General features: G+C 33.8%; 1 protein-coding gene across 15 annotated transcripts in view; it reads left to right on the top strand.

Annotated features, from left to right (window-relative positions):
* The window catches only part of LOC105463150 (casein kinase 1 gamma 3), a 102,562-nt gene extending 76,494 nt beyond the window's left edge, over nt 1–26,068 (top strand). For 5 of the 15 annotated variants that reach the window (XM_011710118.2, XM_011710115.3, XM_071098540.1 and 2 more), the window contains 6 exons: nt 2,100–2,248; nt 2,998–3,093; nt 6,772–6,867; nt 16,374–16,480; nt 16,989–17,012; nt 25,931–26,068. In XM_011710118.2, coding sequence (XP_011708420.1) covers nt 2,100–2,248; nt 2,998–3,093; nt 6,772–6,867; nt 16,374–16,480; nt 16,989–17,012; nt 25,931–25,985 — 527 coding nt within the window. In that variant the 3' untranslated portion in view covers nt 25,986–26,068. The remainder of the gene's footprint in view (nt 1–2,099; nt 2,249–2,997; nt 3,094–6,771; nt 6,868–16,373; nt 16,481–16,988; nt 17,013–25,930) is intronic. The other 10 variants (XM_071098542.1, XM_011710122.3, XM_011710124.3 and 7 more) reach the window with 7 other exon arrangements.
* Nucleotides 26,069–26,656: the final 588 nt, after the last annotated feature.

Raw genomic sequence — 26,656 nt, 5'->3', positions numbered from 1 at the left:
ACACTTTGTACCTTTGCTTTGCAAATGGTATTAATAGAAGAAAATCCTATCTGTTAATAGTGTTGATCAGTACCAGCTGAAGTAATATTTTCTTTAGTGATATACTTTTAATAAGTTAAAATTTTTGCTAAGAAATGCCAGTTACAAAGTTTTGGTATACAGTGTTAGTCATTTGGGTCTCAATGTCAAGCTCAAAGGAGGTATATGAAGTATGATTTGGTTTAGTTTTCAAATTAAACTTACTTAAATTAAGTAAGGCCAGTAAAACCTTACTGACCTCACTAGTTTTGTGCTAATTTTTTTTTTTTTTTTTTGAGACGGAGTCTCGCTCTATCGCCCAGACTGGAGTGCAGTGGCCGGATCTCACCTCACTGCAAGCTCCACCTCCCAGGTTTACGCCATTCTCCTGTCTCAGCCACCCGAGTAGCTGGGACTACAGGCGCCCGCCACCTCGCCCGGCTGGTTTTTTTTGTTGTTGTTGTTTTTTTTGTATTTTTTAGTAAAGACGGGGTTTCACCGTGTTAGCCAGGATGGTCTCGATCTCCTGACCTCGTGATCCGCCCGTCTCGGCCTCCCAAAGTGCTGGGATTACAGGCTTGAGCCACCGCACCCGGCCTTGTGCTAATTTTTTATTGGGGAGCTGTATGCATTTATGAAAATAATTTTGCTTTCAAGTAGATTTATGGCAACTCAAATTAAGCCAACAAAAATTTACTTAAGGTTTCTAAATCAATTAAGGAATAAGAATAACTTGTTAGTATATTAAAATAACGACTGTGATTTATTTGTGCAGCCACATTAAGTGAAAAGAGAACTAAATTTGAAGATAAAATACTGAATTCCTATCTCACTTTAGTATTCCCTGGTTCTCCTGTATAATGCTGGCATTATTAATGTAATAATGATATTATCATCAACATAACGAAAGTAGCTCTTTCTCAAGCTTGTTTATATTATTCATTGACAGCAAACTTTATATATTTTCCTTTCTTGCTGTAATATCTAGAAGTAGATTTTTTAAAATATCGGTTAATAGTACTAGCAGTTTAGGTGTAGGCAGATAGGATAGTTGTCATTAAGGAAGCCTATATAAAAGTGGGAAAATGGGGTTGCCAAATTAAATTGGCCAGGTATTTAGCTAGAAAGTGGAATAGTGGGAGAGTCACTACATAAAGAAGGCCACTGCATACCACTTTTATTGCCTCATTGTGCTGGGTGTGATCTTTTTCCTACTGTCTGGGGCTGCCTGTGAATGCTAGGTGTAACTTACCATCTCTTACTGTAGTGATTTTCTGTGCCCTGTCGTGATGGTGAAATGCCCTGCTTTACTAATTGCTCACCATTTTGCCTATTGTTTTATATATATATATATTTTTTGTTTTGTTTTGTTTTTCTTTTCCTTCTGAAAAGTATTACCCTTAAAAATACTTATATCTAATACATTTGGGAATTACAATAGCATGCAGAGATTTGTATATTGCCAAATAATTGTTAAATATCTGACTGGAAATTAAGAGAAGTCTTACACTGTGCTCTTGTGTTATGTTTTTGAGATTTGTTTTAGCTTTCCTTTGTTAGCTTGATTGGTTAGAATACTGCTCAAAACCAAGGTTAGGAATTTGAATTCTCTGTTAGTTAGTTGGTATATGTCACTGATTTTAAAGGAAATCCAGCAGGCCAATACAGACGCTTTCATATAAATCAGTTCTCACCAGTATTTTAAAAAAAATTTTAAATTTGTAAACTGAATATGATGCTTTGTGATTAATCATGCATTATTAAACTGCTTATTCAACTTCTCATACTGCCAAATATTAAAAATAATCTTATTAAAATAAAAATTTTAGCTTTTCCTAATGAAATGAAGCAAAAATAGTGGTTGTTAAACTAAACCTCTCATTTTTCTTGTGTCTATATACCCTTCCTTCTTTTCCTCTTTTTTTATTTTGTTGTAATTTAACTTAGAAAAATTTAAATTGAAATATAATTTTGTTACTTTTCAAGTGTTTTTATATAATACAATGTGCTTTTAGATACTTAATTTTATTATTGAGTATTAAAGAAAAGAATAGTCCAAATAATTTTTATATTATTTCTAGAAGAAATGGCAACATATCTTCGTTATGTAAGAAGGCTAGATTTTTTTGAAAAACCAGACTATGACTACTTAAGAAAGCTTTTTACTGACTTGTTTGATCGAAAAGGATATATGTTTGATTATGAATATGACTGGATTGGTAAACAGTTGGTGAGTATTCTACATAATAAAATATTATTTATAGTATCTGTTGTCTTTTTAATAGTACAGTATCTTCAGTTGAAAAGAGTGGAGAACAAATAGTTGTTTTAAAGGATTCATTTTATTGTTTTTTAAAGAACGTTTCTGCAGGTAGCGCCGTACTAGTATTCTTTGAGTTTCTCAAAAGCCCTACATCTGGATTCTTTGCATTTTAGCATGAAGAGTTACTTTTAACGTCCTGATTTAGTTAATAACTTTTTGTGTAATATTCTCATGATTAATTTAATACTTTAATACCTTGATGAAAATTAAAATTTGTATAAGTCTCTTCAAGTCAAAATATTGGAAATAAGCAATTTTAATAGTTTTTAAAAATTCTTCTAATTTTCTTGAAAATTTATTCTATTTATACATTTGCTTTGGAAATGAGAGGCATAAACATACACATTTTTATCATTTTGATATGAAAATGTAACCTAAAAGTGATGGCAGCATTAGAAGATCTTTTGTAGATGTAAAAATAAGTACTTTATAAAGAATTTAAATATTTTAAAAACACTTTAAAAACTAGGTATATTCTCTTTGCTTTATCTTCTTAGCTTTAACAACCTATTTTGAGAATGATGCCTTTACTTAAAGCCTTAGTTTATTTAACAGTCTTTTGTTTTTTCCTTAATTCTTTTAAGCAGATAAATAAATGATTTTAAATAAGATTTCTGAAATAGAATGTATTGATACCAATTGTTATTGTATTGTAGCCTACTCCAGTGGGTGCAGTTCAGCAAGATCCTGCTCTGTCATCAAACAGAGAAGCACATCAACACAGAGATAAGATGCAACAATCCAAAAACCAGGTTTGCTGCCCTTTAGATATGAAATATCTTCCTTTCATGATTGAAACATACACTTTTTTCTTCAATAGATAAAACATACTGAAGGATTGAAAATACATATTTTTAATAGATAAACTATTTTCTCTTAATTTTCACTGTTTATTAGTTTAATAATAGCATTAAAATGTTTAATCATAAATCCCTAATTAACGGTACAAATTAGTGTAAACTGAGCAACATTTGATATTCTGTTAGAATGGGAGTATTTGGATACCCTATTGGAATGAATTGTAATAGCACTTGATCTTTCTAACTGTAGTTTAGTTCAGTAAATTATTTATTGAATTTCTGCTATCGTAAAGCTACTATTCTACACATTATAGAAATTTAGAAGTAAAGAAGAATGTATATCCTTTAAGAATGATTTTGTCACCAGTGACTAAAAGCAGTATTGTAGCTACGAGCTCACTGAGTTCTCTAGAATCAGGCATACATGGATATGGTTTGACCCTGGGCAAATAAGTTAATCTCTCAAAGCCTCAGTTTCCTCATCTATAAAATGGAAATAATACATGTTAATTTATAGCATACAGTAAGCTTTCATTCAATCAAAACTCTGTGTCTGCTGTTACTGTTATTATTATAATAAATACAGAAATAACTATATTTAAAAAGAGAATAAGTTATATTATACAAAGCACTAATAAAGTGCCATGGAGGAGATCATATGTGGGGCTCTATGAAGATTTTATGGAAAAGGTAACTTTTGACACAAACCCAGAGAATGAATGGAATTTTTAAAGGGAAATGAAGAAATAAGGGCATTTTGGGGAGAGTAAATAATATAAAATATGAAGCAGAAGTTTAAAAATAGAGAATTTGAGGAATAGCAAGCGGTTCAATTTGTTTGGAGCAGAGAGTAGGTAGAGATGGATTAGAGAGGGAGTAGAGAGTCAGTCTGAGATAAGGCATAGAAGTTGATCAAGTAGAGAGTTCATGTTTCCTGGCCAGGTAAAGGAATGGAAAGCTGTTGAAATTTTGGGCAGTGTTTTAATTTCTCTCTCTCTCTCTCTCTCTTTCTCTTTTTTTTTGGTAAGAAAGTTTTATTGAAGACATCTTTGACTTAAAAATTTTGCTATCACGCTGAGTTAAGGAGTGGCTAGAAATTTTCTGTTACAATCCTTTCTGGAGAAGGATAGCGTGCCATCCTTTTTTACTTTTATATTGTTTATCCCATCAAAGTTTAAGTGAAGATTAAAGATAAAAACAGGATGAAAATCAAAAGAAAGAACACCACTTGTTAAAAATCATAGCAAAATAAAATGCTACATTTTAGGGAGTGTTTAACAATATTATGCTGTAAATCATGGCCAGTTTTAAAAGATTAATATTACATTTTTGACTTAGAAAAATTGGTACTATAAAGCATCTCATACATAAATTACTTCATATATAAATTAAAATTAGTTGACAGCTGGAGTGCTGTGAAAAGATTCTGTATAAAGAAATGGCTCAGAAGTTGAGACTTAGTATGTGTTTTATAAACCAGAGTTAATTCCTTGAATGTACTTGGAAGAAGATTAATATGGTATTCCTAGAAATTCTCTGCTTGAGCTGTTAGGTATTATAATAAGTGAAATTCCTCTATTGTTGAATTAAATTACAAATCTAATATTTTAGACTTTTAGTTTTCTACATGTTTCAGACATGTCTTGCTAACTAGATTGTAAGCTCACTGAGAGTGGGAACCATGTTTCATTTGTCCAGTTTTTGTTGCACTAAATGTAGGGTGTATATATGTGTGTGTGTGTATATATGTATATGTATGTGTATATATGTATATGTATGTATATATGTATATATATGTGTATATATAATTTGTAGGCAATTCTTTAGGATAGCCTTATATATTGAATTTGGGATGTGAATATACAGATTTTCATCATGATAGAAAAGTTGTATATCTAAAAATAACTCTTCTTAAATATCTCTAGACCACTAAGCAGCTTAAGTTCTACGAGAAACCCACAGTTCACAATCCCAGAGGAAGAAAGATTATTTCAAATGACTTAAACCTCGTAATTCCCCTAGACAAATGATAAATTTAAGTTGAGGGGATCCTGAAATTGTGGGGTACCTGTAATTATTTTCAGGAGAGAATGTGTAGCTCTTACTATATTCTTAGAGAGTTCCACGACCCCAAAATATTGCTGATTGCCCTAGATATTTGTCTCAATTTTAGCATCATTTTTATTCTTTAATCTTTTCTAGACTTGACTTCATCTGATTGATTTTAACTTAAGCTACAAATCTGCTTAATTCTGGTTATGAATTTGGAGGGTTTAATGAAAAGACATTATAGAACTATCATTGTTTTGATGACATACTTTATGCCACAGAGTATGTAATTTTGCAGTGTACAATTTAGGAAGCTTAGTGCCTTATTCATGTGTCTACTTGAATTTTACATCTCTCCCCTTAAGGTTGCTCTGGCCAACAATATGCTGGAGGGTCCCTATGCTCCAATATGCTTGGCACTTTGTGGCAAGATTTTCATGACTTTGTTTGAAAAAGAAAGAAAGAAAGAAAAGAGTACTGAAGGCTTTAGAATGTATTTAATGTATTTAATTTTGGTAAGGAGCTGGGTAGTATTACTGGAAGAGCATTAGGCTCTGAGTTGGAATTCCTCTTGTACTCCTTGCTAGGTCTGTGACTGTAGGGAAGTGCTTAATGTCTCACTGTCTTCATCAGTAAAAGGGGATGATAATATTTACCTCAAAATACGATAAAATATAAAGCAGCTAATTCAGAACCACACATGTAATAAAGCTTAAGTAGTATATTCTTCTCCCTACTTTTTATTAGTGTTGTCCACATTTTCCTGAAACAGAAGTTGACCCCTATTAAGAAACTAGTCTTAATTTTACTGGTAGATTATGAATTTTACTGGTTTGTTATTGCCATGCAGATTTGCCAAGGGATCTAAAAACATCAAGAGTTTTCAGATTATTTCATAGATATGGATTCCTTAATTTGAACCAGATAAAAGGAGATCAAGGAAGCAAAGAGATTCATATGTATAGGATTATCACTTAGAAAAAAAAATGTTTGTTTTGTCATATTCTGATAGTATTCTGTATAGTGCTTCTCCCTTTTCAAAGAACTTTTCTGTTTTCTCATATTATTCTCACAATCAGAAATGGGGGACTAAGCAAGAGAGAAAATATTTTTAGAATCTCAGGTACAGTTATTTAAGGGCTATCATTTGTACCTTGCTAGAAATAGCTTCTCATCAGAAAACCAGTGATGACCTCTACTGTGTAAAAATATAGTGGGTGGGCTTCTAGCGTGCCCATGATTTATTTGGAGTTCTGTCTTGGTCATGGCATTTTTACCTTTCTGGTTCTTTGTTAGTTCATTTATAAAGCCAGAGGGTAGAGTCTGTGATTTCTAAGGTATTTTTACTTCTAAAATTTTATGGTTCTATTTTATTTTTATTGTTGATCATTACACAATTTGACAACTTAGCTAAAATCACTCCACATTCTGTATACAAAGATAACTGCACGGTGATTCAGAATAGTAAGGGTATTTTAAATTTCCTTTTATACATTTGTTTTATATATTATGAGGATAAGATGTTTAACATATTGGGTTTTTCTTCTTCCATGCATGCCATATGCATTTAATAAATGGCAGTCGGCAGACCACAGGGCAGCTTGGGACTCCCAGCAGGCAAATCCCCACCATTTGAGAGCTCACCTTGCAGCAGACAGACATGGTGGCTCGGTACAGGTATTTTCTGATTTTTGCATGAGTGATTATTACCCAGATTTATACAACTAACCCTTTTTTTTGGAACTCATGGCATGATTTCATATCTTAATGGAAAATTTGTTGCTGAACTTCTCTAGCCATAATTCTCTTCCTTTGTTATTTAACCAGAAAAGCCAAAATTAACGTGGTCTAGAAAGACCATCAGGAATACCAAGATTTTTCCTTTATTCATTTTTGCAGCTATATGCAACAGTATTTAAGTCATACAGGAGATTAGAAAAACAAACAGTATTATGCTTGAAATAGGTATTAAACTTGACTTTCCAATAATAAGATCAGTCTTTTTAATGCTTTAATTAATGGAACATTTTTGTATTTTTTCCCATTCATTGACTTTGCCTCCTTTAAACTTAATCAGTTAAATATCTTTTTTCATCCTTAGTACTCAGAATATACTTTCTGATTAGTTGTTCAAATAAACATGACCCTAATTTTTATAATAGCATGTTTTGTTTGTACTTATAAAAAATATGAGATGGAAATTTTGATGACAAATGTTTAATACTCCCGTCAATAAATTGTGTGCCTTTTTAGATAAATTTAAAGCACTCCCTTATTTATGATTTCTTTTCACCTTTTTTATACACTTAGAGACAGCTACTTATATGTACTCAGCCCTCCATTGCCCCGTAAATTTTAATCATTTATGTATATTGTAGAAATAGGGAAAGATTGCTGCGTCTCGTATTGTCTTTTAAAACGTTAGTTTTAGGTAATCTAAAAGCTTAAAGTAAGTGAGATAACAAATGTTATCTCAGTACATTTCTATTTAGAATTTTTTTTATATTTTTATTTTTTCTTTACATATTTTCACCTGAATAATTTGCAATTTTATCAAATTTGCATTTTTCTTAATGTATATATTTAATCAACTGATTCTGTACTCTGGATTCTATTCTTTCTTGATTTGAATTCTAAAAATTAAATCTTATGAGCTCTCAAGTCTTTCTCACCATTAAATTTTAGAGGTAATTTAAATTATATAATCAAGTACTTTTGTAGACTTTTGTAGTTTATGGAATTTTCAGTAATGTGTGGTAGACTTATTTGAGTAGATCTATAAAAGTCTAGGGTGAAGGACTTAGAGGTAAGGGTATCTAAATTGTAAAAATTTTTATGACCTCAATTCATATAGTTAGAAAAGCTAACCAAGCAAATTATATTCTATTTGCATAACACAAACTATATTTTGTACATATCTATATATGTTCATATGTTTTTAAGTTTGTGTGTATGTGTGCAAGTGTTTTGCTCAGTGCAACAATTAAGGCACTATTAGAAAATTGTCCTACCATTTCTGTACCATTACCAGATTTATTTTCTTAGCCTCTTCTTACTTGTATGTGATTCCCTGAGGTGGCTCAAAGGGTCAATGAATTTCATTATTCACTCATTATTTCACTACTTCATGTTTATTGTTTTACATGTTTTCACAGAGGTGTTTGAACATTGCTCATTTCTCATTATTTCTAAGAGTTTTCAGCCTACTGAGACTACATTGGACTTCATCCTAATATTCAATAAGTGATCAACTTAATAGATTTCTAGTAATACATAAATACATAGGTAAAACAAAGAATAGTATTTTCATTGACTTCATGTATTTTATAATATTAACTGACACATGATATGATGGACTAATATGACAGCCTAAGTAGGATCATGCCTGAATCCTTCCCACTCCAAAATAAAGACTGAATTCATTTATAATTTATGTCCTGTACACTTCAAAATTATTTGAAAATTTATGGTATGACCCTTGTGTAATTGGACTAATGAAATTATAAATTAAAACATAATAAGACCAAAGAAAAGTACCTTAAATTTGAACTAATATTATTATAATTGAATACTATGTTTGATTCTAAATGAAGGCAGAAAGGGAAACAATATGTTCTATTAATATTCCTCTCGTCTGATGGAGGAGAAATAGAGAAAAAAACTTTTTAGTAATATAAAAGTATGAGAAGAATTTGCCTTGGGCTTCTTTGTGCAATGATCATTAAATCACCTGTTGAACAAAGTTTCAAGCATTGGCTTTGTAGGAGAGGCAAAGACTTTATATGGCAATTATTCATAACAAACATACTAAGAGTATATCATCAGATAGATATTTTAGGAAAGACATTTCCATCATTATAGGTAGCTGTCTGCTGTTGAAATGTGATACAGATTTAAGATATCCAGAAACAGAATCAACAGTTACTTAAAATGACTTGGTAAAACTATGGCTTTCACTCCTCATCAGTGCAGTCTTTTCCTTGGAACTGATCTTTGCTGTCAGTGCAGCACTGAAAATCATTCCAAGCTGTTTAGAGTTGACATATAAGATGAAATCTCTTGCCATTTTTGACCTATGGAAAGATCCTCAGATATTTATTTCACATGTACTTTTAGTGGAAATTACCAGCAGAGTCTACATTTGAACTCCCCACCTTTCCAGAATTACTGTATAGCAGACCAGACATAGAGTTACCAAGTTGATGATGTTGCAGTTAAGATCCCAAGCTCTGCAGTCAGATTTGAGTTCAAATTCTGTGCCAAGTTTATTTATTAGTAAATGAGGATTTTAACAATTCCTCTACTTTATGGTTTTGTTGTGAAAATTTTAAAGAGTAATTAGCATAGAGCTTGAGGCTTAGGAAATGTTAGATAAGTAGAATCTGTTGTTTTTGCAAATTAAGAAACTTGAGTAGTAGTTTTATTTTATTGATCTCTGGGAAGTGAAGTATTAGAGGTATAGTCAAAAGAAAGCATTGATGAATGGGATTTTTCTAATTTTATCTCTTTAGTTCAATCATATTAAGTCAGTAGCTAAAAAGATACAGCTGTACATTCGATAAACTTTTTCCATTCACGAGAATAAGAATAATATTCAAATATCTAAAAACTTTATTTTGTATCAGCCTGTGTTCTGGAAAACCCCTAGGGGAATCAACTGTGCCCCTCTTGGTTCTCTCTTAGAATCATTGGTAATAATAAATATGGCTGAGAAACTCAGACTTAACCACATTCAGTGTCTTGGCCATTCATTACTCAGCAAATAGCTAAGTGTTCGTTATATGCTAGGCTCTTCTAGGTTTTTTTTGAATGAAAAGAAGTGTATAAAGACATGGTGCCTGTGTCCATAAAGAAGTCAGTGGAGAAGGCTGATGAACACGCAGGGTGATACGTGGAGATAGCACAGGGTACTAGGAGAATTGATAGGAAAAGCACCTAACCTGGATGAGTCAAGACTTTCTGGGGAAAGTGACATCTAAACTGAGACATAAAGAATCAGTGGGAGTTAATCAACTGAAGAAGATAGAAGGGGTCAAGAGAGGAGTATACCAGGCAGTGAAGACAGTATGAATAAGGTTGTGGCGAGAGAGACATATTGAGAAGCTGATTTAGTTAAGCTGGTGTGTGTTGAGAAATGAGACTGAGAAGGTATGCTGGAGGTAAATCACAAAGCATCTACCGGGTCTTGTTACTAAATTTGGCTTTATTCTGAGGATAATGGGTAGCCATAAGGGGATTGGGAGACCAAGTTTGATTAGTGTTTTCTAAAGATTGCTTTTGCTGGAGACTAGATTGAAAGGAGACAAGTCTAAATAAGGGATACAGCTGTCAAAAGTCTGTAGTTGAGGAAAAATATTGAGTAGTGGGGATAACAAGAAATGAAAGACTTTGAAAAGAATTAGAAGGTTGAGTTTAGTTGGGTATGGGCCTGAGGAAAAGTTCCGTTGTTACCCCTTTTTGATGTGTCTCTACATGGCAAATCAAGATCCCCAAAATTAGGTTTTAAAATATACCACTGACAACAGATAGTAGTAATCTCTAATTCCATTTTAGCTGTGCTTTTCACTGTAGCACAAATCCATTGAGCTCAGTGCCAACTGAAAATCTGATCCTGTATAGAGGCAACTGTAAGCAAAGGTAAAAAGACAAATATTAAGGACACTGCTGAAAAATTGTTTACATGCTTGTACTATGTACATGTACTATGAATACCTCCTGATTGTTTGGAAATCTCTTATAGTTGTACAGTCTTTTTTTTGAATCTAACGAATAGTGTGACTCTGAGCCCTTGGGAGAAAAAGGGGCAGAATTACAAATGGTGCATATATGTTGTGCAACCAGGCATTGTTGAGGAAAACGAAAGAATAACATTCATTGTTGTAATAAGCAGTCTGATCTTTCAGCCGATAAAGCATCAGAACAAATAAAAATACAGCTGGTAATAACGGAAAAGGATTAGGCAAATGTATCTTGAGATGATAATAAAACATACGTGATTAAAAGTCAAGAGGAATAGTAGATACCATTATCTCAATTACATTAATTGTGAATACTGACCTTTATAAAACATTTCTAATACTAGTTTTAGTCTATAAAATATTTGAAAATGCAGTTATTAACAAGGAACAAAATCTAGTGACTATTACAATCACATCTTTCTATTCATAGTTTTCTGGGGTACTGAAATCTGCAAAAGAGGTTGTGGAAGGAGTATAGTTATATGCCTTTATTACATAAATTGTAGTTCATCTCCTTTGATCTAGTTTAGGAAATTCCTTATCTATTATCATTGGGGTAAATCAGTATTATGATTTTTTTTTTTTTTGCATTAACATTTACAGTACATCTCTGAAGACTGGGATGATCAAGGAAAATAATTATCCTGAGTGGGAGTTAATTGAAAATCCATTTTGGCTTATCTTTGTTGAAAGTTTGTGAGCATGTCACTGTGCTTTAGGGTCATCTTTTGCAATACCAAGAATACCAATTATGCCTTTAGTCTTTAGGATATGTAAAGAAGTTGGTTTCATATAGTATATGTATACTGTAACACAGGTTCAGGAAATTATTTGAAGTCACTCTTTTAACTATTAATATATCTCATTAGTGTGCTTTCTTATAGATGCCTTTTAAAAAAGCTGAATACATAAATATATAATGTTTTAGAATTTCTAATAGATGATTGGATAGATGAGAATTTGGCTAATTAATATATTTGGTAAATTCATACATTGTATCAAGGCTCTACTTGGTAATCTTGCTTACAGGATATCAAATAGGAAGACAGGCGGGGCGTGGTGGCTTATGCCTGTAATCCCAGCACTTTGGGAGGCTGAGGCAGGTGATCACTTGAGGTCAGGAGTTCAAGATCAGCCTGGCCAACATGATGAAACCCCATTTCTACTAAAAATACAAAAATTAGCCGGGCATGGTGGTGCACACCTGTAATCCCAGCTACTTGGGAGGCTGAGGTAGGCGAATCGCTTGAACCCGGGAGGCGGAGGTTGCAATGAGCCAAGATTGTGCCACTGCACTTCAGCCTGGGTGACAGAATGAGACGCCATCTCAAAAAAAAAAAAAAAAAGCAATTAGGAAGACAGTAGTATAACTAATGTGTATGAATTCATTATATTTGGAAAGTACATTAATTGGCTTTTAAAAATCATTGACAATAAAGATACTACGTGTTATGTCTGTACTCTATAAAGTCTATAAGAATAACATCTTTTGGAATTGGATTTGTCAGGCATCTGTTAAGTTTATGATTATGTCTCAGACTTGCTTGTGAGCTCTTTCTCCAATATCCCTCTTAAATTCTGACAGTAAAACTGGAGTCTAGTTGCCTTTTTTTTTTTTTTAATCTTCTTAAAATAAGAACCGTAGTAAGTTTCTTGTCAAATTGGGAATGTCAGAGGAAATTTTTTTTTAAGAACAACAACAATCCTGTATAATGCCTGAATTATTTTTTGAAATGTCAAACCTCAGAATATCTGCCATTTTTATATACTTTTAAGAAATCAGCCTGATGTACACTAGTATTTCAGAGACTCATCTTCTAGTTCAAGTTATAATTCTAGAAATGTCACTTAAATAGAATTGTTCTTTAGAATTTGGCTTATAAAAAAATTTGTACATATTTGATTGTTTTAGCCTTCCAGGAATATAATGATATATTATTTACAGTATTATATCTTCATTACTTCTTTGTAAAACCCTTTTGCAAAAAGGCACAAATTTTAAGTGAAAATACTTTTAATGCCATGATACAGTCTCAAGTCACTGGTGTTAAATAGGCCAGTTTTATGAAGGTCAACAACAATATCCTATCTTAACTCTGTTACCACAGTGATTCTATTCTGAGCTTGGGATACTAGTCTCTACTCAGAGGATTGGGGAATCTGGGAAACCCTGGAATATTTACATTAAAGGAAGATGTTGCTTCTTTCTGGTCTGGTTCTGGTCAACCAGGTAAAATGGGATTTGAAACATTTCAATAAAATAAAGTTTACCAAAGTCAGGTATAAAAAGTCTTCCTCTGTGAACTGAAGTAAATCAGATTATATAATTGCAGTGTATATATAGTCACTGTTGCTAGAAAATGTGTTGTAATTAATGTTGCTAGAATTTAGACTACCTGGGTTTTAAAATTTTCAGTTATGTTGCTTAAAATAAGGGAAGACGTGTCAGAGGAGCTGCCTGTAAGTTGAGGTGGCATCCCTCTACCTTTCTAGGGCCATTGAACAAAAGGGAGACTAAGAAACCTGTTGAATAGTATGTTGAGAAAAGAGCAGTGGAAATTGTTCAGTGAACTGTTTGATTATGTACTGGATACATGTACTCTGTTCAAGGTAGTGGAGAGTATGTGAGATAAGAATACTGCTTTCTATCTCCTTTCCAATTTAGTGCAGAGGCTCTGACATTTTCAAAATTAAGAATAAAGAACCAAATTATGTTCAATAATTAGAACAGATAATTATTTTTAAATGTTTTCAGAGAGAGAGAAATAAAGAGAAAAAATTTACAACTCAATAGAATGACAGAAAGGAGGAAGCAAGTACCCCAGAAAAGGAGAGGCATGCTTAGATGTAAGAGTATTCTTTTCTGTAGATTGCCTTTGAAGATTATCAAGGCAGTTTTGTGTGTTTTCAGCTGTAGGCACAAATGCAGTGTTCATTTCTAAGTACTTACTCCATATAGGATATAGGAAACTGAATTTCTACTATTCCTAAGTTAAATATGTTGGTTGATTTGTAGTTATTAATACTTTCCTTGGAAATGGAGAGGGTCTTGTTTCTCTACACTAAAGTGTCAGGTCTACAAGGACAGGGATGTTTATCTTGCTTACTTTGATATTCCAAATACCTAGAACAGTGCCTAGCATGTTGTAGACTAAAGTAAGAACTTAATTAAGTTTTAAAAATATAATGTACTATAAATACTACTTTTAAGTCTAATAGTCAGTTGTCAACTCTGTAGCCCATGCCAGTGTTGCTAACCTTTTATTTCATTTAAAGAGATTAGGTAGTGAGTAGGAGGGGCATCAAAGAGAATTCTTAGATTTTTGAGTCTGGAAGTCTAGAAGATGGGAGGGCTTTAACTGAAATGGGAGCCATGGGAAGAGCAATACATTTCAGAGGGAGTAGGATAAATTTTCCTTCAGAAATGCAGAGTTTGAGGTGCCAAACTTGGCTTAGCAAACTGAGGGTATGGGTGAGTCGTTAGGCCTAGGGAGTCCTTTACCTAGAGGTGATAGTTGAAGCCATGATTATAGATGAAACATAGTGATAATGATGGCGACCATTTATTGAGCTCTTCCCATATGCCAGGCACTGTGCTTTGTATGTTGACATTTATATATTGATCTCATCTCACCCTCGTGTCAGCTTTGTTAATTAGATGCTACTGTTCACCATTTCATACTTGAGAACACTAAGGTTTAGCAAGGTAAGGTATCTTTCCCAGAGTCTCATAGCTGGTAAGTGGTAGAGCTAGGCTTTGAGTCTAGACCCAACTTACTTCAGAATTTTCAGCGATTGCCAAGTGAGTTGATGTGATGTACAAGAAAATAAGGCACTGAGCAGAGTATCCTGAATACATTTTCTAGGAATCTTTGGTAACCTTTAAGATAACTCTTATTAGGGTTCTTATGTAGGGTTGGAGAACTGATTGCAAGGAGTAAAGGAATAAACACATGGAAAATTTTATAAAAATGGAAGTGGTGAGTTATATACTTTTTTTCCAAAAAGTTTAGTGATGAGGGAAAAGGAAGAAATAGGACAATAAGGTGAATTTGCGGAAACAAGAGAATTTGGGAGAATTTGGGAATTTCCGCATGATTTTTATCTTGTTTCAGGATTTCATTCATGCGTACATGCATTCATTTATTTCAACAAATATTTATTGAGTGCCTATTCTGTGCCAGGCGTAGCAGGAAGCAATACAAGGTCTCTGTTGCCCTGGAGCTTAATTTTAATGGAGGTAGGGACGGATGTCAAGAAATACAACAAATAAATGAGCAAGCGGATAAGAAAAACACAAACACTGATAAATACTGTACAGATAATTTAAAATAGGGTGTAACATAAAAGACTGTGTCAGCATAGACATTTTTAGCTGTGTGATAGAAAAGGCCTGTCTCAGAGATGCTCTTTGAGAATCTGAAAGATGAGAAGTCAGCTAATAAGTAGGAAGAGAATTCTAGGCAGTGACAATAGATAATGCCAAGGCCTGTAAGTGGGAAGAATCTTGACATACTGGATGGAGGCTAGTGAGCTTCAGAGAAGGTGATGTGAGATCAGAGAGGTAGGCAGGCATCACATCATGTGGGACTTTGTCAATTTGTGTAAGGAGTATAGATTTTTTATTCTAAGTGAAACGGGAAGCCAACAGTTGGAGAGTTTTAAGCAGGGAGCTATATGTGATGTGATTTGCATGTTAAAAGGAGCACCCTGATTGCTGTGTGGACAATACTTTTGAGTGGGGGACAAAGCAGAAGACTAGATAATAGGTTTTTGCTCTTAATCACATAAGGTATCATAGTGGCTTGGACTGGAGTCCTTGTATTAACAGAGATGGTAAGAACCGATTAGGTATGGGATATGTTTGGAGAAGGATTTAACAGGATCTGCCATTGATGGATTAGATGTGGGTTTTAAGTTAAAGAGGAATCACAGTGACCCCTACATTTGAACAACTGGGTGAATGATGGTGTTGTCTATTTAAACGGGCGGTTTGAAATGGAGACTTGAGCATAATTGCAGATTGAAGTGAAGGGTCCATTAGAAGGAGTAATATTGAAGTTTTTCAATATTCAAGGAAAGTAATTCATGATATAGCAAGGTGCCAAAGGACATAGGCACACAAGAGGAAACTGATTGAGACATACATGTAGGAGTTAGCCTTAAAAACCAGAGGGAAGGAGACAGAAGACAGAGATTTCGAAAAGGAAAGGAAGTAAGTTGAAAAGCACGTATTAGATGACCTTGATCTTTAATATAATGCTAGACCTATTACTGTATTTAGTTATGAACATGTTGCTACCTATTGTTTTGTTCCTCACATTAACTTTCTAATTGAAATACTTTAACCTTAATTATGTTTATCCTTGTATAACCTATTTAGTATGTATGTATATTTATGAGTGTGTGTACATATGTATATATATAAAAAATTTTTTTAAACAGGTTGTAAGTTCTACAAATGGAGAGTTAAACACAGATGACCCCACCGCAGGACGTTCAAATGCACCCATCACAGCCCCTACTGAAGTAGAAGTGATGGATGAAACCAAGTATGTGTTTATTTTACTTGTTTTAGTAACTCTCTGTTTTTAAATTATGCATGTTTGAGATTTATAGTTACATACAATTATTTCAGGAAATTTTTTTTAGGTAATAGGTGCATGCAAAACAAGTGGTATACTTAATTATTTTAATCACTAGAATAAGTTTAAAACAGTTCTATTCCAGTAAATATTTTAATAATACAAAATATTTAAGAACTGTGTTCAAATTCTTATAATTGACAGCGTTATTTTTAGCTTTTGAGTTTTAGGAGTGTTGATGCATGGAAGTTATTGATGTACTATCAGTCTTTTTTCTGTAAGCATAAGAGTAAATATTAACTTTATAAAATGCATGTTTTAATATTTTGAATTGGTTTTTCAAAACATAAATTATAACAACATTGCTTGGAAAAAAGTATGAAAAACAATGTGATAATTTCAATGTGGGCTGTTTCTGATTCTCTCTCTCTGTCTCTCTTTTTTTTCCTTGTATTTTTTTTGTGTGTGTGTATAGCTGCCAGAAAGTGTTGAACATGTGGTGAGTCTCAAGTGTAGGCAGGCAGAAATAGCTCCGTTGACTGTAATTTCAAATATTTAGCATCATTTTGTGTATTTTGAAAACAAAACTCTCAACACAGCAATTATAATTGGTAAAAGTTATTCAAAAGTATTTGATATCATTAAGATAGCTCAGAAAAAGCAAGAAATAATTGTTTGAGGAGCTCTTTTGCCTGCTGCAACTTTTTTACTTTAAGTGACATAGATTTGGGGCCACTTTTTAATTGCATAGATGATACACCAACCCTGCTTGTGCTTGTGCATTTGTTTTATAATAGTTTTTATTTGCTGTTTAAATAGATAGATTTTTGCATTAAGCTTTCTTTTTTCTGTTTGCAATTGTTAAATACATGTAGCAGATCTCATCCCCCACAGTAGTATCACTAAAACAGTATTTCATTTACTAACCAGTTATCATTGCCCTTGAATACAATATTGATAAATTTCATGATAACCTTGTAGTGAGAAAGCCATTTTAAAAATCCTCATCTAAATAGTTACTAATAATTGCAGATATTATGGAAAGTAGTATTAATAGAAATAATTGGGGATTTAAATTATTTTCTGACATTTGCCTTTAGTTGTAATACTGTGCTTAAAATGCTTCTGTCAGTTTCAGGACAAATTTTGAGTCAGACTGGGAGTGAATAAAGGAAGTTGCTTAGTTTAGTAAATTTTGAAATATTTTACTTATATCCAAAGACACCTTATATAATTTTCAAAATAATGCTCATTTGCTGGCTGCAAAATTAGGAAACTTTCGTGGATTTTTTTCTTAAAGAGCAGTGATTAAGAATCCATTTTAATCACTTTTGACTATAGAATGTATTGACAGTGTGACTAAGACTAGTGTATTTCAAGATATAATTAGCTGTATACTTGTATATTTTTATGAACCACAGAAATAAATCCCTGAAAGTATAGTCTTACTTGTGTGTTTTTAAATCAGAGATAAAAACAACAGCTTATCTTTGTGAATTTTAGGTACAATCATAAGACAGGAAAGTAGGGTGGTGGTGTGACAGATTCTACTGCACATGTCCTTTGCAGTTAAACATAGTTTGTAGAATCCTGTTTCTGCCACTGATTTGTTACCTTCAAGAAAGCTTGTTTCTTTTTCTGTAAAATGAAGCTAATAATACCTACTTCATAGGTTGAGAAAATTAAATGTGATAAAGCCCTGGTGTTTTGTCTGGCACACGGCAGGTACTCAATAGCTATTATTACCCCTGTTTATTTCTTCTCTTCCAGCTGCCAGTGACATTTCTCATCTCTGTTTTTGGGCTTGTGCCTCTTTTATCTGTGTTCTATATTTTTACTTCCATACCCACACTCTTCACTGAAACTAGCGGTTCTGTGTTTACATCCTCCTGGAGACTTGCTTTTAATCAAATTTATTAAATTTATCCATTTATTCATTTAGCAGTTACACTGCTGAGGTTTCCGAAATACCTAATACTGTCCTTGTTCTTAAGTACAAGCCAGCAGGAAGATTGCAGTTGTACTAGTATATGTCAGTATATGATTAATATGATGAAAAAGGTATTTTTAAAAATGGTTAGAGGTTGTAAAGATAAAGATTACTTGCTGACATGGATGATCGGAGAATACTTGATGGAAAGTGGCTCTGAAGAATGGCATAGTAATTTATGCAGTTGGGATGAGTGTGGGTGTGTGTTTGGGTCCCTATCTGTAGACACTGGAGGATGTGAAAAAAGGAAGTGGTGGGAAGGCTGTTCCTATAGGAAGCGTTCTCCATTGCCTGCCATATTTCTTGGCATGGCATCAAGGCCTCTCGTACCTGTCATAGTCTGGCCCCTACCTATCTTTGCAACTCCGTTTTCCATTCTGAACTTTATATAGCATTGGTTCCTTAAATCTGCCTTTGCTATGTTATCCTCTTTATATACTTCCCACTTCTTGAAACTTACTGAATTTCTTGAAAACAAGGATTTTTTTCATCCTCAGATTCCTAGTGGCTGTATGTCCTAATAAATCATTACTAAATAATTAACAATGTGGTATACCTATACAATAGACTGCCATTTGACAATATAAAGAAATGAAATTGAAAACATTGTGCTAAATGAAAGAAGCCAGATACAAAAGGCCACATGTTATGTGAATCCATTTAAATGAAATGTCCAGAATAGGCAAATATATAGGCACCAAAAGATTGGTGATTGCCCAGGGCAGGGAAGAGGAGGATGGGATATCTTTATAGAGTGATGGAAATGTTCTGAAATTAGATAGTGGTGATAGCTGCTCAGTTGTGAATACTAAAACACACTGAATTATATACTTTGAAAGGATAAATTTTATAATGTGAAAAATATCTTAATAAAATGGTTGTTTTAAAAAAAGTATAGCAACTCATGATATCAGTGAAGCCTTACATCAGGTGGGTTAGGTAGGTTACAGAAATCCTCAGAGCTTTCCTACCTCTTTGCTGGATAAACATTCTATTTAAACAAGATTTTTTTCTTTAGGTTTATTCTAACATTTCTACAAGTTTATTATTGTGTTCCTCATCTCCTCTTAATCTGTGACTAAGAAATTTGGGCATGATTTTTTTTCTTTTTTAAGAGATAGGAATCTTGCTATATTGCCAAGGCTGGCCTTGAACTACTGGGCTCAAGTGATTTTCCTGCCTCAGACTCCCCAGTAGGTGAGACTATAGGTGCACACCACCATACCCAGCTCCTTTTCTAAATTGCATCTTACACTTCTCTCTGCCACCATTTGACACATAACTAGGGACATGCTTAGAATTCTCTTTCAGAATTTCTTTTTCATCTTTCGTCTTACCTATAATTAGCAGAGATCCTTCTCACCCCACCCCATTAAGTAGAATGTATTCTATAATGCACATTTTAGCATCCTCATGTTTCCTGAGAATAGTACCTCATTGGGGTAAATATTTGATTTCCAAATGATGGAAAATACTCTTTCTCCCATATGGAAAATGATGGGAAAGCTAATTAGCTTCGTTAGTAATGAGGTTTTGTCTTTCTTGTTTACTGTAGTTGAGAATTTTAAGACAGGTGATACAAATGATAGCACCTTCATCATTCATTCCAGGTATTTAGGAGAACAAAATAGTTTAAGTATTTACTTTTTAAGTAGTATGAAACCGTCTTTTATTCTTTTTCTTTCTTTCCGTCTTCCAACATTTACTGAACAGATTATCGTGTGTTTGATAATATGATGATTATTAAGGTATGTCAAAGTTTGTATACCATTAGGTTGGATGGAACGTATACCAACAACTTTTATACAATGGTTCTCAACCTTGATTTCACATTATAGTTACCTAGGGAGTTTTAAAAATGTGCTAATATTTGGGCTGTATTTTCAAGGTTTCTGATTTTACTAGTTGGTCTTTGGTGGGGCTTGGTTATCAGTATTTTTAAAAAACTTCTCAGGTGACTCTAAGGAGCAGCCAGTGTTAAGGATCATTGGTCTAATACAAAGTATTACACAATTGCTAATCATGTAGGAGAGGGATAATTGTTACTGGAGTTCAGAAAATGGAGTATGTCCTCCTAGTTGGGAAGATCAGAGAAGTCCTCATGGGTAAGGATGCATTTACACTAGTTCTGAAAGATGAGAATGATTTGGCAAGGGAAATGGGTGGAAGGAGTCAGGGAGAAGAGGTTGGAGCAAGGAAAGAATTGAACCAGTCCAAGGAGTAACTCATGCAGGCAGAGAATATATGAACACATTAATGAAAATTGAGATAGGCTAATTTCCCAAATCTCAAAGGGCCTTGGTAGCCAGTAAACAAATTTGGACATTATCTTTCTCAGCAAAAGAAAGGAAGCCAAGAAATGACATGTGGTTTTAAGCCAAGAAACTATGATCAGGTTGATCCTTAGGAAAATTAATTTGGCTGCAGTTATGAGGCTTATGTCACTTCCTGGGGTTCAACAGATTGCAGAAAATGGTTTAAGAATATAAATTAAGTTTTCATATGAAACTAGATGGAGAATTTATATTTTGGGTTAGTAGTCTCTAGTAAACAAACTGTTCCTTAAAAAATGTTTTAAGATTACAGTATGGGACCATTTGTTTAGTTTCTATAATACTGAGTGTTCAGGAGTTTGATAGTCTCTAGAACTGTAAAGATAAGTAAAGAATAATATGTTTCCTCAAGAGATCAGTTCAGTGAGGAAGAGAGAGGTATAAAAATTATAATACAAAGTGACAGAGACTGTGTCACTCTTTTGGGAGAGAGCAAATGGATTTTAAGTGGAAAGAAGAGCATATGCAAAGATACAGAGGTAAGAAATCCCACTTGGCGTATTCTGGGAATGGCAAGGAGATTTTTTGCTTCTTACTTTTCCCTTCCTTCCATCCATAGTATAGGCCACCTGGGAAGGAAGCCTAATGGAGGATGAGACTAAGAGGAGGGTGGAAATAAGTTGGGAACCAAATTCCGAAGAGCTGTGTGAACCTAATGCTTTAGTCAATGTAGAATCATTGATGAGATTTAAGAGGAAAAGGGCATGGCCTTATTTATGATGGGGGCAATTTGGATGACAGATTGGAGAGAGGAGAGACTTAGACTGGGAAGTCCTTTAAAAGGCACTTATCAGTGGTGGCGGCAAGTTGAAAAGTTCTGAACTAAGCCAACATGAGAAGATGGGAAAATTTTGAAAGTCATTTCAGACTTAAGGGACTAATTGCAAGTGGACAGGGAGGAAGAAGTTGGAGATGAAAATGGGCCTGCAGGCTTTTGGGTGGAGTAATTTTGTAGATGATCTTGTTCTCTGATCTAAACTCTTTTTGCTTAGCTAAACGGTTCCTCGTTTTTTCTGTAAGTCAAGAGATCCAGAGATACGAAATTACACTTCAGGTTTAAACCTTAAGGGGAAATATTCTTTGTGAAATAATTAAAGATTAGATGCCATAAAAGATACTTTCTGTACACTCATCAACCCAAGTCAGGAGAAGCTAGGTCCTGGAGTCCTACGTGGGTAGGTCTAGGAGGTACCAACAGTCTCTCAACCAAAGGGTGAGCAATGAGTCATCTTAGAAGGGATAAATAAGAACATCATATCCAGATAGGGAAACATGCTTCAGTTTCTGGGTGGATTTGAGAGAAGAAAGTATATGACATATATCCAGGAAGACAAGGCAAATAGATGAAGAAAAAGGCAATGAACAAAGGAGAAATGGTGGTGCGGTGTCAATAGCAAAAGCCTTTGTGTGTTTTCGGACTTTGATCCGTTTTTATTGCCTGTTTGTTGCCTAATAGTATTTAAAGAAACTAAAGTTGTTTCTAAAGTTCATCTTAGGACTTAACATTTATTCCCAAATAATTTTAGAGTAGAGATGTAGCTTCACATTTTGAGAGGCTGATGTGGAAGGATTACTTGAGCTCAGGAGTTTGATACCAGCCTGGGCAACATAGTGAGATCTTGTCTCCACTAAAAATAATTTTTAAAAAATTGCCAGCTGGGTGCCTGTAGTCCCATCTACTCAGGAGGCTGAAGTGAGAGGACCACTATTAAATAAGTACTAACTTTGTGCCAGTTTGTTGGGCTATAACTAAGCAGTCCTTTATGAAGCTTAAATTCTAGTGCAAAGGCAGATAATAAATAAAATAATTTCAAAGTAAGAGTAAGTTATTACAGAAAAATAAAACAATAGTGTGATCAAGTGGCTACATGGGAGCAGCACTGTTTCAGATTAAGTGCTGGAGAAGAAGAAGCAATTGAGATGAGACCTGATTTCTTAATTTCTAAGGCTATAAATTAGCTATTTCGGTAATTGCTTTTATCTTAAGAAATAAGCCATAAGGTTAAAACATCAATTTATTTCCTAACTTCTGTAAGTATATCATATTTTTTGCACCTCTCTCTTATCTATGTGTTTGGATGTATTTGTATCACATAAGGCAATGCTGTCCTCTGGTGGTAGTAACTTTAATAGCATGCCAGCTGTACTTTTGCAAATCTGTTATAAGGATGTGTTCTTTATTTAGTGGGATTTATTTAAAATAGATATCGTTTTTAGATTGTGTTTGAATTTAAGGGCCATTAGAATTTATTTGAAAATCTTATTTAGTTTCAAATAAGTGCTTGTCATAGTTCAGTAAAACACTGTTGAAGGAAAGATTACTTAAGTGTGAAGATCTCAACTCTCAGAACTCTCAGTACTGGAAATACAAACTAAGCAAAGTAAATTGCTGATACAAGTGTAGAAAATCTAGGACTTGGTCTTGTTCATCAAAATCTGTATTACATTAAATTACCCATTTCAAAGGGCTAATACAACTTTAGAAAACTTTGAAAGAATCTATTTGGAATTTGAAAGGACAGTGTTTAAGAATAGTGAGCATTATTAAAGGAATTTTATATCAAACAATAAATTTCAATTGAAATATGACTATATACTTAAATTTAATATTCTAAGTATTTGTTCTGTCACTTCTAAATACCTATTTTATGTCTTGCTTTCTGCCATTTGGACATTTTTCTTCTCTTTTCTAAGTCTTAAATTTAAAGGTTCATTTGGAGTAAAGGATTTTATTTTTTAGAAAGTAATTGAGATTTGAGAAATATTAGGTAGCTGACAGTTAAAAATAAATTTGACTTATTTTTTTAAATCCAGAACAAATCTCTTACATCTGTAGTCTTGTACTGTGGCAGCTCTTCTCTAGGCTCTTGACTGGGTACTCCATTTCCGTTCTTTCTGCTAGTCATCTCCATGAGAGTAAAGTTGATAAACATTCATCATTACATATATTTCTAGTTGAATCTTTATTATTTACATTCCATGGTCTAGTCGATGTGTACTGTTTGGTTTACTTAAAAAATGCAGTTGTGTAATTTGGTTTTCAGTACCCTCATAGTCGTTTCATAATTATGGCAGAAATCACAATAAATAATTTAAAATTATTTTTGACTAAAGATAACGTGGGTAGAGAGATTATGTAATTTAACTGGACAATGTAGATTTCTGTTTACATTTATTTCATGGAAGTATATAAAACATATCTAGAAGTTATGTTATATTCTGTAATCTTTTGCTGGATGGGACACCTGAAGCTATTTTTTTTTTTTTTGAGACAGAGTCTCACTCTGTTGTCCAGGCTGGAGTGCGATGGTGCAATCTTGGCTCACTGCAACCTCCACCTCCTGGGTTCAAGTGATTCTTCTGCCTCAGCCTCCTGAGTAGCTGGGATTACAGGTGCCCACCACCACGCCCAGCTAATTTTTGTATTTTTAGTAGAGACAAGGTTTCACCATGTTGGTCAGGCTGGTCTTGAACTCCTGACCTTGTGATCCACCCACCTTGACCTCCCAAAGTGCTGGGATTACAGGCATGAGCCACCGCACCGGGCCAAAGCTATTCTTTTATGAATATAGATTGGTAAGAATTATAGAAACATCTTTATAAGGTCATATTATACACAGTCTGAATTGGGAGCTCTCGGTGATGAAATCACCATGTGTATAAATATACTTTGCTTTTATTACAAAATGTGATTTATAAACATGCCCACACACCCACAGAGGGTTTCAGTGGAAATCAGGGATACCCAACCATGCTTGTCTGTGCCAAAAGTAAACTCAATGTTAGGAAGGGGTTGACTGTTTAAAGGTTAAAAGAAAAGGTGCCTAACTATATGTAGTGTTGTCATGTTGTATATTCTAATAGACTGACTCAGACTGTGAGGCTTTTAAGATAGGTGTGTATGTAATTTTTTTTCTTTTTTTTTTTGGTGGGAGCAGATCAGTGATTCTCATTTTTCATTTCATACCAGACCACAGCATTTTCCCACAGCAGCCTTGATGTGTTGCATCTCCTTATGACTAGAAGAATTTACTGTGAGAGAAACTAGTTCTCTTAAGGATTACATCTAGATTTTTTTTTTTTTTTTAACTTTTTCTTTTAGAGGCAGGGTCTTGTTCTGTTACACAGACTGGGATTCAGTGGCACAATCATAGTTCAAACATTCCTCCCGCCTCCGCCTCTCAAGGAGCTGGGACAACAGGCGGGTTCCACCATGTCCAGCATGTGTGTGTGTGTGTGTGTATATATATTTAGAGATACTTGTGTATGTGTATATATAGTTAAAGAGAGAGAGAGATTTAGAGATGGGGTCTTGCTGTATTGCCCAGGCTAGTCTTGAATTCTTAAACTCCTGAGCTCAAGCAGTCCTCCTGCCTTGGCCTCCCAAAGTGCTGGGATTACAGGCATGAGCCACTGTGCCCAGCCAAGATTTTTTTTCACCTAGAAATAAAAGTCAGGATTATATTGTTTTGCATATGCAGTTTTGACTTGTACAATGGAATCACCTCAGTTGTGCTACTTTAAATATTAAGCATAGTTTTTACCTTAACTAAACTTTCAATAAACTTGACCTTCTTTAACTCTTAAAGAATTTAAAATTGCCAGTCTTGACATTCTATAAAATGTGTTTTCTGTTTTTCACTTTTTTAATATGATGGAAAATGTTGACTAGTGTATATTGGAGTATCTTTTTATTTTTGGAGTCTAAACTGATTATTGGTAAGAATAAGCTCCCCAGTGTTAGGATCATTATTGCCTTCCTTATGGCTTCAACAATCACATATAAATATCCGGGAGAAAGGGTGAGAATGCATAGAATGAAATTCTCAGTTAGTCTTAGTGAAAAACCTTTTGAATTTAATGGCTCCTTTTTATGTTGCATAGAATGTCTTGCTATTCTTAAAAGGCATGTGGATGAAACATAATAGTAATAACTCTGCCATATTTTACTAATACATACGCTTCATTGGTGTAATCACTGTTTATTTTGCACTAGACTGTTGCTTTTTATGATCATTTAAGTTAATATGATACAGTCAACTTTGTGACATTTTAGTGCTTTTAAACTAAAAAGAGTGTTTCCCTCATCTGCAGGTGCTGCTGTTTTTTCAAACGAAGGAAAAGGAAAACCATACAGCGCCACAAATGACTCTGGACACAGACAGATCCTGGGGAGTTACTTACATGTTCATCTGCTGTCTTGTGATTAAAATCATCTCTGTAGTGACCACATATATTTTCAAGGACTCACTCTTAGAAACAAAAATGTCATACTTTCATACTTCATTTTGTGGTTGTCTTACATTCTTTTTTTTTTTTTCTAATTGAACTTTTATGGAAGCTTTAAAGTTTTGTCAAAACATGAGTGCTCTGCCCATCAATGAATGGAATGGACCAATGAGGTGGTATCGATGAATATAGTTCTATAGAACATTTTTCAGAAGTTCTTCTGTTGCAGAAAGCATACAGTATCTTAAGTGTCAACCAGTTGTATACCTAATCTGGTTTTTTATAACTTCTGTAAGGGCATAATCAAACAGGAATTTTCTTTCTCAGTGGATAATACAACAGAGAAAACAGAGTTGCCCAAATGTTTAAAAGAAGTTATTCCTTGAGAAGTTCATATTTTGTGACATCTGCATTGATTTCAGTGTTACTGATGGTACTGTTATTCATAAGTCATATTAACATTCTCTCTGTGAAATCATGGTACAGTCACTGCCCAGAGGTACTGAGGAAAAAGCAATATGGGTTCCGCAGATGGTAGTGGTAAAATGAATCTTAAGTAGTGCGGTAAATATGTGCTCTGCTTTTGTTGCA

This window comes from Macaca nemestrina, chromosome 6 (assembly GCF_043159975.1).
Source record: "Macaca nemestrina isolate mMacNem1 chromosome 6, mMacNem.hap1, whole genome shotgun sequence".
In the NCBI taxonomy this organism is placed as follows: Eukaryota; Metazoa; Chordata; class Mammalia; order Primates; family Cercopithecidae; genus Macaca; species Macaca nemestrina.
This window is presented reverse-complemented; position numbering and strand designations above follow the sequence as displayed.